This window comes from Bemisia tabaci, chromosome 10 (genome assembly GCF_918797505.1).
Source record: "Bemisia tabaci chromosome 10, PGI_BMITA_v3".
In the NCBI taxonomy this organism is placed as follows: Eukaryota; Metazoa; Arthropoda; class Insecta; order Hemiptera; family Aleyrodidae; genus Bemisia; species Bemisia tabaci.
Genome location: NC_092802.1, coordinates 9,763,324 through 9,779,200, shown reverse-complemented (window position 1 = coordinate 9,779,200; position 15,877 = coordinate 9,763,324). Strand labels below are relative to the sequence as shown.

General features: G+C 37.4%; 1 protein-coding gene across 1 annotated transcript in view; it reads left to right on the top strand.

The window, feature by feature from the left end:
- Positions 1–1,526: 1,526 nt before the first annotated feature.
- The window catches only part of acj6 (abnormal chemosensory protein 6), a 96,002-nt gene continuing 81,651 nt past the window's right edge, over positions 1,527–15,877 (top strand). The window contains exons 1-2 of the mRNA XM_019053457.2: positions 1,527–2,243; positions 14,902–14,955. Of these exons, the coding sequence (XP_018909002.2) occupies positions 2,217–2,243; positions 14,902–14,955 (81 nt within the window). The 5' untranslated portion in view covers positions 1,527–2,216. The remainder of the gene's footprint in view (positions 2,244–14,901; positions 14,956–15,877) is intronic.

Genomic DNA, 15,877 nt, shown 5'->3' with positions numbered 1-15,877 from the left:
TTACTTCAGGTTGTGTTTCTTCTTTTCAATGTTATCTGTGAGCTTTGACCCACACTAAAACATCTCACGCACTGAAATAATTCCTAGTTAGATCAACAGGAATTCCTATTTTATATGCTGTGACAGAAGGTTCTCGTTGAAACAGCAGGAAATTACCTCGTTTTAAACAATATTCCTACTATTTCAAAGGAACGTCGGCCATTATCGTCCGGTGGTAACATCCGTGACTGGGACGCGGATTTTATTCTCGGTGAACACCGAAGTTGTTAGCGTTTAGGTAATATGTTCCAACAATTACTCAATTAGGTTAACAATGTCTCTAATCCAGTCGCACTACTGTTTTCGTCCTCATGTTTGCCCGGAAAGAGATGTCCGAAAACTTTGCCGAAAATGCAATAAAAAGTCTTGGAAATTAAAGTCAGGTCTTCTTTGGGGGGGGGGGGGGAACTGATTACTACAACAAAAAGTGCCCTCGAACCCAGGAAATGTGTAAACGTGTCATACTCACCTGGCAAACATTTTTAAGTAGCAAATTTCAAACTTTTTCAATGCAAAACTGATATTTTTGTGCAGCATCACCTCCAAACAATCTTCAGTTCTGCATCTTTAAAGGTTTCTGGCGTGGTCGAACTGGCATGCGATATATCGCATCGATTACGTCCAAAATCTCGGCAGATTTTGAATTTTTAGCCAAAACAAGGACGATGGCCCCTGCAAATGAGCTTAAAGACTCATTCTAAACCAAAAAATTAGAAAATTCAGAGAGAAAAAACCTCATTTGATACAGTTATTGATAAATGTTACGAATGCAAAGTTTGCTTTCAAAACAGGCTTCTGCTTACATTCCTCAGAATTTTGCCAATTTTTTTGGTTTAGAATGTTTCTTTAGCCTCATGTGCAAGGGCTTTCGTCCTCCTATTTGCTAAAAATTCAAAATCTGCCCAGATTTTGGGACTATGAGCTAGAAACCGTCTTAAAGTGCCTTAAGTGCAACAGAACTATTAAATATTTCGAAAAGTAAACGGAGATAAAGGGCGAATGTGATTAAACGGATATTAAACGCAAATAAATCGTTTCCGGTTGCGAAACCGCAGGCGAGTGCATATTCCCGCCCATTTTCCCTATTTATGGTTAACTCAAATCGCTAATGAAGAAAAACGGCCGTATTAACGTCAAGTTAAACGCCGGGAAGAAGCGGGAAGAATTCATTGCCTCGATCTTTTAAACGCGAATAATTTCACATGCGTTGAAGAGGGAAGCATAATGAGAACCGAAAAGGTTCCAAGGGGGAGGGGGGTCGGCGGGGGACGGGCGCGACGTGAAGAAAGGGTTTGAAAGAAGCCCTATACGTTCAATTAAATGGAAGGTTGAAAATAAAGGAAGGGACGAGGGGCGGGGGGTGGGGGTTCAGCCCGCCCCTTTCGCGGTTGGGGGAGGGGTCGCGGCTGCGCGGACGGGCGGCGCCGCGGCGCCACCAACCCCTCGCGGAGGCTAATCTATTATACTTGTAACGCACCCCCCATAAAGGGCGCTCGCTTTTTCAAAATTCATGCCCGTCCGATTAGCGCGTCTAACCGGGCCCAGGCCGTAGTAATTGACCGCGATTTCGGGACCGGCTAATCGTCCACTTGTCGCGCGTCGCGTTTTCGCCAGTGCGTCCGCGAGTCGCGAGTTCGGCGGGTTTTTTTTTTTATTTTGGCGGGAATTCGGGATTTTTTCTCCCAACCCATGCGGGTTTCCCGCTCAACGGGCCCCGGAGCCCGGGAAAAGTTCCGCGGGTGTGTTAATTGACTCGCGAGCGTGTAAAATTGACTCGCGAGCGTGTAAAAATTGACTCGCGAGCGTGTAAAAATTGACTCGCGAGCGTGTGAAAAATTGACTCGCGAGCGTGAAAAAATTGACTCGCGAACGTGTGTTAATTGACTCGCGCGCGTGTTGGATTCACTCGTGCGTGTAAGAATTGACCCGCGATGGATGTGCTGCTGGTTTTGTGAAGTGTTGTTTCGTGGTTTCGAGGTTTCTCTGTTCGTTTGTTTTTCGCGCTGACTCCTCTGGGGGCGCTCAAAACGGGACGATGTCCTAGGACGTCAAAAAAAAGTCTGTGCGATGATGTACTCACCCGAGAAGATGATGTCGACGAAGCCACCTTTGCCTATGAGCGGCCCGGGACCTGCTTCCCGGGCAGGTACTCGCCTACCTACCGCTCGCCGGACCCCATGAGAAGGTGTATGCCTAACCCTAATGTAAGTTCGGATGCAGTAAGTTAAAATTTCTTGAATTTCTGCATTATTGCATCTATTGAATGGATCCACTGGAGAAAAAGAACACATTGGATCTAGAGTCCAAACTCTTAAAAACATCGACAAGAAAAAGTACTCTTGATTCAATCAGAATCTAGCTTAAATCAAGAACAAGGCCTCTTAATTTAAGCGGATTTCGTTTTGATTCAAGCAAAAATCCGATTGAACCAAGAGTATTTTTTCTTGTCAATGTTTCCAACAGTCTGGACTCAGATCCAATGTGTTTTTTTTTTTTCAGTGTCGTATTTAGCGAAAAGGAACCAGCGCGATTACAGTGTCTTCAAAATCGTACAACTACTTTTTTCCTGTTGAGTTTAGTCAACGTATGTACAATGTACATTGAAAAAAAAGTATGGTAACATCTATAAGTCTACTAGTTTTTACACAGTGATACCATTTAGTGAAAATAACCAGAATTATGGTAGTACTCACAAGGATACTGATACTTACCATAATATGGTAAATGCTACCGTAGAGATTGGTGTTTATTACCATTCTCATATCACTGTGTCAGAGTCTGGTGAAATCTACCATATTTTTCTCAGTGTACAGTATTAAAATTTGCATTCTTATTTTCCTTTCAATTTTTTTTCTTTAATATTTTTGGTGCGAAACAGAAAGTATTTGCTATTTTGAGAGATTTCTAGCTTTTTAAAAATAAGCAACATTTTTACAACATTGTAATTGCGCTGGTACCTTTTTTCTAAATGCGATCCTAGTATGACTTGACAAAAAATTAGCCCGGATGCATGAACTTATTAATTTGTATTAAATTAATCTAACATACCGATGCATTTCGGCAAACGTCATCATCAGGGCGCAACTTACAAAATACATAAAATTAACAAAACACATTAATATAAGGGACACAGTAAAAAACAAAATTTTGTAAATTATAACTTGCTCCTTTCTCAACCAATATGTTACTTTTCATTACTGTGTTTTGGTAATTTTATGTGTGTTCGTAAGTTGTACCCCGATGACAGTGTTTGCCGAAATGCATTGGTACGTTAATATTAATTGAAACACAATTTTGTTATTTCATGCATCTCCGCTAATTTTTTGTCAAATCAAGTTAAAAATTGGTTATCGATGTTACCATTAATCTGGACACACGTATCCTAGGAAGAAATGTGTCAAAATTGAAAGGAACTACATGCATGGGATTCGCGTCCCGTGTAGTTCCTCTTGATTGAATTATTTTGTTCACCGTCACCTTTATCATAAATACGCCCATTTGATTTTTTTTTTTCAAAATGTTATCGCAGAATGTCCAAGAACTTGTAGATTTTTGATCAGTAAGGAACAAAACAATCATGCTTTTTATAAAAGAAAAGAAAATAGGGGTGCAGTAAAACTTTGGAAAAGTCAAAACAGGCTTATTGCCAAGTGCTTTGGCATACAATCAATTTTATGAATAACTTTTTTCAATGTTTTTATTAATTTTTGAATGAAAAAGTATGCAAATATGCACAGAGACACGATCTATGTTGTGCTTGTGCGATTATTACCTAAATATTCCTAAAAATCCCTTCCTTTCTTAAATCTTTAGCTCCAAATGAGCATCTGCCTCAAAATTGTCTCATATTTTATAAAACATGGATGTTCTAAAAGTTTGATGGAAAAAATAATGAGAAACATTTTGAGCCATCAAATTTAAAAAAAAATTGGTATTGTCGTCAACTTTTCGTTCAAAATGCTGAAAAAATCAAGGTATCATTTTCAAAATAATGCTGGCCTACAAAATTTGATTGTTTGTCTAGGAATTTAACAAGATGCCTGATTTAACTATTATCTTGCAAAATATGCATGCATGTATCTTTCACGAAATTATGAGTCCGTAAAACATCGCGTGTTTACCAAAATGAATCATGATAAAAGCTGATGGTTTTTGTCAAACTGCAAGGAGTTACCACCCCCCCCCCCCCCAACTTACAACAATCACGGTTCATGAATCTATACGAGTTTTTAGAGTTTAAATAGAATTTTGAAGAAATGCATTTATCATCAGATTTATGATCACATTGGTATCATAAATAATCTTCGATACCTAAAAGGGTTTTCTATAGGTACTTGCGAATTTTCAAGAAATAGCACGATCTTTTCCCCCGTGAACGGGAAACTAAAATAATTTCACCTATTCATTTTAATCAATCCAATGGATTTTGAATGCTTTAACTAATATCTTGAGAGACTTCCATGCTTTGGGTCATTATTGCTTTTAGAAAGAGCATTCCCATACAGCTTTTGCATTCATCAAAATCATACCAAGACTTTTACTCGATCATTGGAGTGCGTGTGTCTAGATATGGACTTGGAAAACTTTCAAAATTTATTCATTTGAAATGCGTATACATATCTAAACATTCTATGCACCTGCATACGTTGCAGACGTATCTGTAAGTGTGTACGCGCATGTAGGAGCCACTTCTTAAATATTGTTTTAGAATGAATTTCAATTGAAAAACGATAAAAGTTGAAATTTTCGGATGAAAATAAACGAATCAAAACCACGCGGTTCAATTAAACAAAATTCTGAGCACAAATATTTTCCCCCGAATAATTATTGTAAAAATCCTGCGTGACATTTTTTAATGAATGCATCCTTTCGATTTGATGTAAATATTAATGCAAAATAAAATTACTTTTCCAAATGTAGGACATTTAACACCGTTGCATGTGGCAAATTTTCACTCTTGCGTATGTGCATCCATATTTTCAGTGGAAATCTTCTAAATTTAACCTTTTTTCAGCTATATTAAAAAATAACTATATTTCAACAATATTATACTTTTTCTTGATCAGTCACAGTTCAGATAGAAGTCAAATTAAATAATAAAGGCGTGAACAATGATCAATTTCAAAATAAAAAACCCGTTAAAAATGTGGTAACTCCCATGCAGAATTTCAAGTGAGCACAACTGTGCTTTGAACCGGAGTTTTTTCATTCCAATATAGCAGCAAGAATAAGAAAAAAATAAAATAAAATAATTTTAATAATCGTATATATTCTTCGAATTATCAATAATATTTCAATTCATGTTTGATGATCAACTCCCAAGAAATATTTTTATTATTCCTGTTCTTTGCCATCGTGTCTTTCACTCACTCCATCACGTACATTGGTCGGCTGAGCAAAAATGCAAAAAAAATCCTAAATTTTTTTTAAAAAAAAAAGAAACAGTTATATTTCTGCGCATACTTATGGACTTTTCCTCTTACAAATGGAAGAATGGTAATTTTAAAGATTAGATGGCATCCCTGGGAACATATTAATGTGGAAAAATTATGAAACAATTCAATGCAGCCGTAATTTTAAATACTGGTAGAATGGCATCGTCAAAGACTCTTCCCTTTCCATTTTATGTTGATCATGCGTTGAGGGCAGCTTCTCCCAAACTTAGAGAAGAAAATTACATACCTATATGTTTCCATGAGCCTTAGAGAGAATGGAAATACGTATCAAGAGGGCTCATCTTATATTGTAGTCGCGCCTTTTTGCCGTGCGACCATCATACGACTAGATATCGATTAGCAGCTTTGCATGTGCGTGGAGAGGGTAATACCTCTTCAACGATGTGACGTTTGATGATTGGGGGCGTGTTATTTTCCAACCTCCCTTGTATGAGATTCTACGCTTGAAAGGTTTTCTTACGTAAATTTTAAAGTCGAAGTTAGCATTCACACCAATAATAAAATCCATGAAATTCATATAACTATGATTCGCGTGCCGGAAGTATCTTCACTCTACAGGAACGGTGATGCCGTATAGGATTAGAAAACTTCAATGATAAACTGTGTAATATTTGAAGGTCGAACTCAGCTCAATGCCATTCCAAAAAAAACTTTCTGTGACTTTTTCATTTTTAATGGCCCTTAGAGGATATACAACGTGAAAGTTAAGCAAATGCAGAGAAATGTGGAGTAAAAATTGGAAAAAACTTTAAAAATGCTATAACGTTCGATAGGACGGCTTAAAAACTAAAAGGAGGAGGAGAAGAAAAAAACTGAAAAGTAACTTTTTTGTTGTTACTGTACATAATGTGTGCATTATTTAACCATAAATATAAATATGATAGCTACTAATATTAACTATTGAAGAATCGGAGTTGTCTTCTTAAAAAAAAAATGTCATGTATTACGCGAGAAAGTAGAGTGCAGCACAACATGATGCTGAATCAAGATATTTGATGAGAAAGCTATGACGTATATCGAAGAGATATGTTTTGACAGTAGCTATTGTTATGCAGACATACATTTCCTTCAATCTATTACAATTGTAGACTTGATGAGTTTTATAATCGAAAAAAACAATTTAGGATTTCAGAAAGAGGTGAGGAACATGCACAAGAAATAAACCATTTCAAATCCATAAAAATTATACGATTTCTGGAAACTACACCTTTATGCACTTTTTATTCCCTTCATACTACTAATCATGACAAATACATCGACACCGTCACGTAGGTATCGTAAATTCATTTCCCGAATATTCATAATTTCTGCATAGTATTTTCTGTAGCCGGAGCAACAAAAATTTTGAATCGTATTTGACTTATATGTTGAAATAGGAGGGCAAATACACCTGATCCTTAAAGTTTGTTTAAAATTTTGGAGGAAAATTACATTTATTGTTGCCTTATATTTGGGAAGAATCATTCAATCTCATATCCCTTACTTAATTAAATTAAGATCTGTTAATCACGTCAATTTTTAGTGTAATAATGAAATAACGCCAGCGTAGTTAACTTTATGTGAACTTGAACGTGAAATTTCTATTTCAATGTAGAGGAGTCACGATACACGCTTTTAGAATAATACGGAAAAAAGCATGGGAAGAAGTGAGGAAAGAAGTGTGGAACGAAGTGTGGAAAGAAGTGTGAAAAGAGTGTACACAGTTATGAGCACAGTTTTCCCTCAAAGAGATATGCTGCTTGGTGCAACACTAGTTACATCTATTCAGGAAGGCAACTGCAAACGCGTTACAGAAAACAGCATATCTCTTTGAGGGGAAACTGTGCTCATATGTGCTTCTTCCTTCTGTGTTGAGATTTAAAGCTCTATGCTGAATTTTAAACGCACGTTGGCAAAAAAAAAACTCCAACATACTGTCTTACGACCCGTGCGTCCACCGCAATCAGTTTGTGTAATTTTTATCGCATAAATCCCTGAATTGTTTAAGTCTTAAAAAGTTTATGGTCCTGCGGAATCGTTGGCTGGTTTCAACAGTCCCATCGCGGTCGAATTCGGTTGCCTCCGTGAATAATTGAGCACCGAATGAATGCACGAGGCCGTGCCAATTTATTCCTCTGGGTGGCAGGTTGGACATTGTTTGAGCATCGAGGAGCGGCGCTGACCATTGACCTTTGAAATCAACCTCTCCAAAAACGGAACCGACAAAATTGTAGGTTAACACTGAGCAATCATTAATATTGCACGTTGCGGAAACTGTCCGCGGTCTTGGCATTGCCGGATTTTCGTTATTTTTTTTTTTTTTTTACTGTGTCGCGTCGTTGCGATTTGCAGCATTTCAGGATTGCTTGTTTTGTTTTGTTTTTGGAGAGGCCAATCAATATTTTCTTTTAATAATAAGTAAATAATCATGGAGACTAACAAACCATTTGGTTTTTTTTATTTTTTATTTGTTTTTTTACTGATAATGGGATAGAATGAATCAGTGAGATCGAAAACACACTAACTCGGTAACTCGAAAATGCTCAATTTTTATTCAAAACGGTCAATCTGCATAAGATCATTGAAGTTAGCGAATCTGTTACAACTTGGACCTTTGAATTGAGGATTTTTCCGGGAAAAGGGCACATAGAAAAAAATCGCGTTGAGAAAAATGCCTTTTAAGTTTCCATCTTTACTTTCTGGCCACTGATGGTACCTGTCATCGCAGCTTGGACCGTTGCCTACGAGAATGGAGAGGCCGTAACTAGTCAGTTCTGTGACGTCAAGCTAGTAGATATTTACCGAAAACAACAAGCATCTCCGGGTCATCAGTGCATCGATGAGTGAGGCAGTCGCTGCGTGGACCAATCAGAGTGGCTCTCGATCGGCCGAAGTTGCGCGAGCGGCCCGTTTGAATCTGAGTGGAGTAACGATTTTCGGTATTACGCATTCATTTCCTCGATATTTAGACAATGTCACAAATGAACTAGTTAGTTTTCTAAAGTGAAATTTTATCTTCTTTCTAAACGGTTCTTATGAAATTTTGCGTCAGATCAACCCTGAAAGAGATATCGGCGAGAAATCATCGCGCGGCAAGCGTTCTCCCATAAGAACGCGTGTTAAACCGCGGCCGAGTTTCATCTACTAGTGTGACGTCACAGAATCGTAGTTACGGCCTCTCCATTCTCGTAGGCAACGCTTGGACTCCCGATTTCGAACGTAAGTCACTGACAGTGGCCCTGGAGTATGTATCGAAAGTTCAAATGCATTTCTCTCAAGAGCAATTTTTTGCCATGTGCCCTTTTTCCGGAAAGCTCCTCGATTGTTCTTAAATGCTTGCATTTTAGCACCAAAATTTTTTTCTTCCACAAATGTCTTCATCTACGGAGCAATTTTGTGTGTTTCTTAATTACTTTCATTTTTCCGAGTTGGTGCGTTTCCGTTCTCACTGATTCAAATACCCTGAATACAAAAAAAATTATGGAACATTGGATGAATTGAGTCACACATATTTGGCATCAACGATATCTAAAAATATAAAAAAGCTGCATGAGATTGCAATTACTCGTACAACAACCATGGAAAGCATAATGGATCACCAGACAGGGTACGGAATTATGAACTTCCATTCATTCCTTATCTAACTTTTACTTAGAATACGATATACCGAAGTCAACTTATACGTTATAAAGTAACGGGTTTTGCCTGTAATTTGAACACCACAAAAACACCATGAGAATTCAGCACTCCTTGTTGAACCAAGATTCATTCTTCTGCAATTTTTTTATGCGGAAAAACTCATCATTCGAATCAGCGATACCTCAATCGATGACATCATCAAGTAATTTCACAGGCAATCATGGTAGAACAAAACTCAATAGCATTTACCACCTGCTGCAAACCCTAAATTTAGCCTGTAATAAGTGAGCGCCCTGCAGCAAACAAAAAGAGTGCACGCAACACATTCCGCCTTCAAAACGGATTGATACTGTGCACAACTCGCATGGCCGAATAGTTGCATGCGAGCGCCTGCGGTGAAGAAAGTTCTTCCAATAGGGGACCGTGCTTTTGCAAATGTTTTTCAGGTAGTTTTTGTATACGCTACGAGCAAATATCGTTTCAATGTATTTTCTCAGATAGCTTAACGTGGGTTGACGATTTAAATGTGTTATTTACAGCTCGAGACTGATCCAGAAGTCTGACATTCCATGTTTAAACTAACACTTGAAATGAGAATTTTTTCCATGAAAACTATCAAGTTCAGCACCAAAGCTTTTGTTAAAACCCTATAATTTACAGACCAGGGATCCATTCATTGAAGTACTTGTACTTTGCACATTGCATGTTATAAAGTTGTGTCTTCGAGCCTCCAAAAATCAGCTTTGGATTTTGGAAGAGTTCTCCTGTGAAAGAGAAGGTCAGGTTACAGGATTATTTCCGAAATGTTCACAGAAATATTAGATCCAAGCGCCTTTAAAATTATTATTTTTGAATACTAATTTTGGTTTATTTTTATCCTTTCAAGCACGCGGTTGTTAAATTGCGGAATTGTATTGCATCTTCAGAAAGTGTTAGTTTTATGGACATCTACTTTTACACTGAAACCATATCTGAGTTGGGTATCTTTAGTGACCGCACACAAAAGCTACTTACCTTTTCAAGAAGATATCCAAAAAAGCTAATGATGAATAAATTATTGGAAGATAATGAAAATACATAGATTTTCTTCATTTGAATTGCTCCAACCATCTGCGAATTATAAAGGCTGCATCTCATTTCTCTCTCTCTCTCTATTTACATAATTCAAATTAAAGAATGATTCTTGCTTTTCAATTTACTTTGGTTGGAATTAGCAATAGTCTCTCTAGAAATTACTAATATTTTTCTCGGAATTTTTCTGTGACTGCAAATATATTTTTTAAATTTTCAGCACGTATTTTAAATCACTTTGTTGGTTTACTTTATCAGGCACATTATTATCAGGATGGTGTGAAACTTTTTCTTAGCGATTTATTTAATTTTTAAATTCTATCCTCTAATTTCTAATGTTTAAACACCTAAAAATGAGCGATGGTCAGCTCAAAACGGCCGCAGTAAATACGAGAATATCGACTAATTAGAAAAATCAGTAAGAAAAAGTTTAACACTTTCCGCACATATTTTAAGGATTCTTTAATGCAATTGAAAGTACTGGGCTCTTCAAATGAGTTGTTTTTACTTTATACCCCTATATTGTTCTTCGATTGGTACCCGAAGTTATAGTATCCAAAGTTAAAAACCATGGCTTTAATCGATCCAGAAGTGATGATTTATCCTCAATCATCACGCGGGTGGTTTCACGATAACTGGAATAGTTTCGTCGCCGTCACAGACGACACATTTTTCGGTCATATTTTTAGTAGTAATGATAATCACTCGATTTTTTTTTTTCATTAATCTACACAGGGTTGCAAGTTATAACGCATTTCAACGATTTATCGCCCTACTTTTCAATTTTAATATATAAATGGCCAAAAATGTGCTGTCTATTACGCTGACTTTTTACCGCATAACAGTCAGCGCATTTTCGGAATTTATATAATATTAATTGAGAAGGAGAGCAATAAATCATTAGAAAGCGTTATAATACGTAATCCTTTGAAAATTGATGCAAAAAAATCGAGTGATTATCATTTCTACTAAAAATATGACCGAAATATGTGTTGTCTGTTACGGCGACAAAACTATTCCGGTTATCGTGAAACCACCCACCCATTCATTCCAAGTGCATATCGAGTAAATCCTTTTCCTCTTTAAATCTGATAAGCATCCTTTCACTCAAAATGTTTTCTTTTACGCGCATTTATTTGAATGGAAGTCAACTATAAGACAAATTTCAGTCAGAGTCTTTATGGAGGTTGACTGATCATAATGCTTGACGTTGATGGATTACGTTTCGCTGTCAACCTCTTCAGAAATCCTAAGAGGGAGCAGAGAGACGAGGAAAAGAATCCGTGAGCTGTGAGCAATATCTCGAAAGCTAGGTTTCATTCTTCATAAATTGACATCACCACACCGCCTTATCATATTTTTGCTGAAATTATACTGTGCTTTATATCAAAATTTCAATGAAAAATATTCATAACTATCTTCAAGAATAAGTGGACCGTGTTAAGCAGAAAGGAACCAAGCCACATCAGCTATTGCCAAATTTAAGTGAGCAATTTAATTTTTTTCAGAAAAGATCGTCTGTGCAAATCCCTTTGAAATTCTTGAAGAATTAGCTTTGTACCATGCAAAAAATTCACCGAAATTTGCAAAAAAATCAACACAACCGTTTTCATGTAAAAAATTAAATTGCGAAATTAAATTTGGCACTACCTGATGTGGCTTAACGCGTTTCAAATTTTCTCGAATAATAAATTTAATAACATTCAAATGATTATACGATTTAGTTACTCAGCACGGCAGTCGTGTTATCTGTGCAATTTTAAAGACAGCTTATACATAAGGATGCTTTAACTCGTACTTGTCTAGTGGTCCTAGGTATTGAAGAATGAACTGCCTTTCGTATAGAATTCAATTTTGACCATATTTTTACCGATTTATCGAGTTAGATTATGTTAGATTAGGTAAGGTTAGGTTAGGTTAGGTTAGGTTAGGTTAGGTTTATTAATTAATTAACTAACTAACTAACTAGTGGTCCATTATAGGCACACTGTCTCTCCATCTCAACAGACTAATCCCTTGAAAAATGCAAAACTAGAAAGTAGCCATTTTATACGACGTTTTACCCCCATGCAACTATATGCGATGCAAAATGGAGTTCGATTTGCATTTCTGGGGACGACTGGTGGGCCTCATGCGTGCCCTGTCGCGTCGTCATTTCGTCTCGTCGCGCCGCGCATGATGAATCTGCGGTCGGCCGACTAATATTTCCGCATCCCCGTCCAGCCTCCCCCCCTCCCCCAACAGGCCCCCTTAATATTTCATGCGCTATTGTCACCCCAAACGCGGCTCCGTGACACACCGCTCCACTGTTTCCCCGACCACTTCGAAAATCCCATTTGTCATTTGACAGGGGAGGCAGAGCAGTATTGGCTGTTAAAACAAAAAACAAAAACAAACAAAAACTAGGGGAGCGAGAAAGTAAAAAACCAAAAAAAACTTGTAAAGTTTGTAGACCACACTGAAAAAAATAGTTATGTTCACAGGGCTCCTGCACTTCTTTTGTAACAGTCACAGAAGCTTCCGTTGTGAGGACAAAGTACTCTGTTCCCGCGACCGAAGTTCTGTTCTCACAACAGAAAAATTTTGTAAGTGTAACAAAGAAACTGCAGGAACCCTGTGAACAGGAGGTTCTGTCATCAGCATCATCTATTTTTTTCTGTGCAAACCTTTAAAAAACCTGTGAAAATATCAGAGTTATAAAACCATTTTTGTTCTTTATCACGTTGAAAAACCATCTCGTGCTTTTGAAAGTTTTTTCTACATTTCATTTCAGTAGGGTTACCAGATTGTACAATTGCATGTAGATATTTTAGGTGTATGGGTTAAAATGGAAGAGACTGCTAATTTTTTAGGATCATCTGTCAGCTATAGTAGATTTTAACAAAAACTAGTGGCCACTTTTATGATTTTTTTATCATAGAGTATGATTTGTATGAGCCTCACGTATTTCAGTTTTATCTTAGATGTTGCAGTTTATTTTGTGTTTAGCATGAATGTAAGTAATTTAACAGAATTTTTATGGTAATTTCTTTATGACTTTTTTTAAACGTAAACACATGAATTTTACTAATTGTAAGTAAAGAACAATAAAGGACTCCTACCTTGTACATATTGACAATTGTTTACTTTTATTCAATGCCCTAGTTTAACGGTTAATGATACCAAGGACATTGTAACTACGACTGGAAATGACAATCGGACCTGGAATCCACTATGAGCATTGGATGAGAACGAGGCTTATATTTGCGCAGTGTTACTGTAATTTTTGGTATCTGTGACTTTGATTTCCTCCAAAAAATAGTAACCATAATCTTGTTGAAGATGGGATAAGTGATCCCGAAATGCATCCGGAAGTACATATCAAGAATAAATTCCTATATATAAACAACGCCTCTTTTGGTGTACTTCCTACTTAATTTTTCCAAAAATAGTGTATACGCAGCATTATTCCACAATCTTACTGCATTAAAAGTGGCAACCCTTTCCTGATTTTGACTCCAGCATATGATTTTTCACCTGACTGACCCGCAAAAGCCTCTCGCCTAGCTAATGCACGTGCATTGGAGCGCTAGTTTTAGTGCCGGGTAGCTTGCTATTATTTCGGAAAAGGTCGATCATTTCGAATCAATTCCATTATTGTCTTTGATATAGTGTAACCGAGGCTTTCTAGGATCGTTTGACGCGCACGAATGAGTGCGATATTGAGTCTCAGATAGGCACGGGGAGCTTTTACTGTGCTTTTGCACTGAAGTGACGAGTAATTATGAGTGGAGTAGAGAGCACTGGATGATAGGGTGCTCATTAAATATTGATGGCTGCGCGATGTTATTGCTTTGAATCCGTTGCATCTAGTTGCTGTGTAAAGTAGTGGCGAACATGCCAAAAAATACGTGTTATTGTCTAGGATCCCGGCGTGAAAAATCAGAGGAGTATAGTCCTTGAAACTCACACTCCAAAAACAAAAGTTACGATTTTTCGTGCGCCTTTCGATGATATATTTTGTCGCTCATCTGATGTTAGGGCGTATCTCAATATCTATAGGAGCCCCAGAAAGCATAAGGATTATATGTGAAAATTTCCACGTGAGCGTGGAAATTGAGATATGCCCCTACGCCAGGGGTACACTGAAAAAAAAACACATTGGATCTGGAGTCCGGACTCTTGAAAACATTGACAAGAAAAAATACTCTCGATTCAATCGGATTTTTGCTTGAATCAGAACGAAATCCACTTAAATTAAGAGGTTTGGTTCTTGATTTAAGCTAGATTCTGATTGAATCTAGAGTACTTTTTCTTTTCGATGTTTTTAAGAGTCTGGACTCAAGATCCAATGTGTTATTTTTTTCAGTGTACGCTGAAAAAAAAGATTGGTAGAATTTACCATTCCTTCGCGCTGTATTTCACACAGCGTGAAGGAATAGTTAATTCTACCAAAATTCAAGTCAATTCTGCTACAGGAATGGTTATCTGCACCAGCATATCCTCACGTTTACGTTCCTTCTGGTAGAATTTACTATTCCTTCACGCTGTGTGAAATTCAGCGCGAAGGAATGGTAAATTCTACCGATCTTTTTTTTCAGTGTACGACGATCAGTCTTAGTCATTCTAACTATATCTGATTTACTTTGCTGTTATAACTATTCGCTTCCTATGCTCTTTTGTTATCCGTGATTTCATTATTATACTCAGTCATGTTGTGTTTTTTATTTTCTTGCAGGGCGGTCGAGAAAGAACCTATTTAAAATTAGAAACAAGCGCTCAGGATTCAATTGTAAGTTTGCTTCGTATTTTTAAACAATTTAAAATCGTAGTTTTAAAAATAGAATGAACAGAACTTTTGAACGTTGTGAAGATTTGTCTTATCCATGACCGACTATCATTTAAATGTATCAGATGCCTAAATTTAAAGGCGAAACATGCTTGGTTCGTACTTACTTTGAATGAAGCAGGGAACTAGAAGGGTTCCCTTTTAGTTTCGTAAAACTTAGAGTTCACTTTTTCAGTCGCCGTGATGTTCACTTGAGTCGTTCATGTGACAACCGTAATAATTTTTACTGGGAAAGTTGGGTGAGAGTTTTCAGGTTTAAGCGGAGATAAGTCCCGATGTGAAAACCAACCTCGACGGAAACCGGTAAAAGTTGAGCTTAAAGTCAACTTGCCAGCCGAAAAGCTCAAGTTTCTGAGTGGATTAAGTGGCATGTAAATTTCCCCCCTTTGAGCCGCTCAAAAGCGCGTTCAAAACACCGAGTCATCATTTCACTCAACTTTCCCTCGAAGAGACTTTGGTTCAAAGCGACGCGGCCTAGTTTGATTTTGCTCTCGGAGTGAAACCGAACTTGCACCTTCAAGTTTAGTTGGCTCAAAGGAAACAGTGCTGTTGAAAATCGCAACATCAGCTGTTATACAAGTTGTGATGTCCAGCATGACTTGGAATTACGTTTTTTTTTCTTTTTGTTTATTTTTTATAAATTGTGTATTGGCTTCTGTTCCGTTAGGAACCTGCAGCCATCTATAGAGTAGATTTATTGTCCGTAGACACCAGGGCGATAGGGACATCCATGCTCCAAGCTTTTCAAAGGAGGAGTATCGATTAGGGCCTGTTTTGGCCCCCCTAAAATCTGAACATTTATGCGAGTTTTCCAAGTTGACTCAATGCAGTTTACGGAAATAATCCTGTTTTGGTCCATATGCCA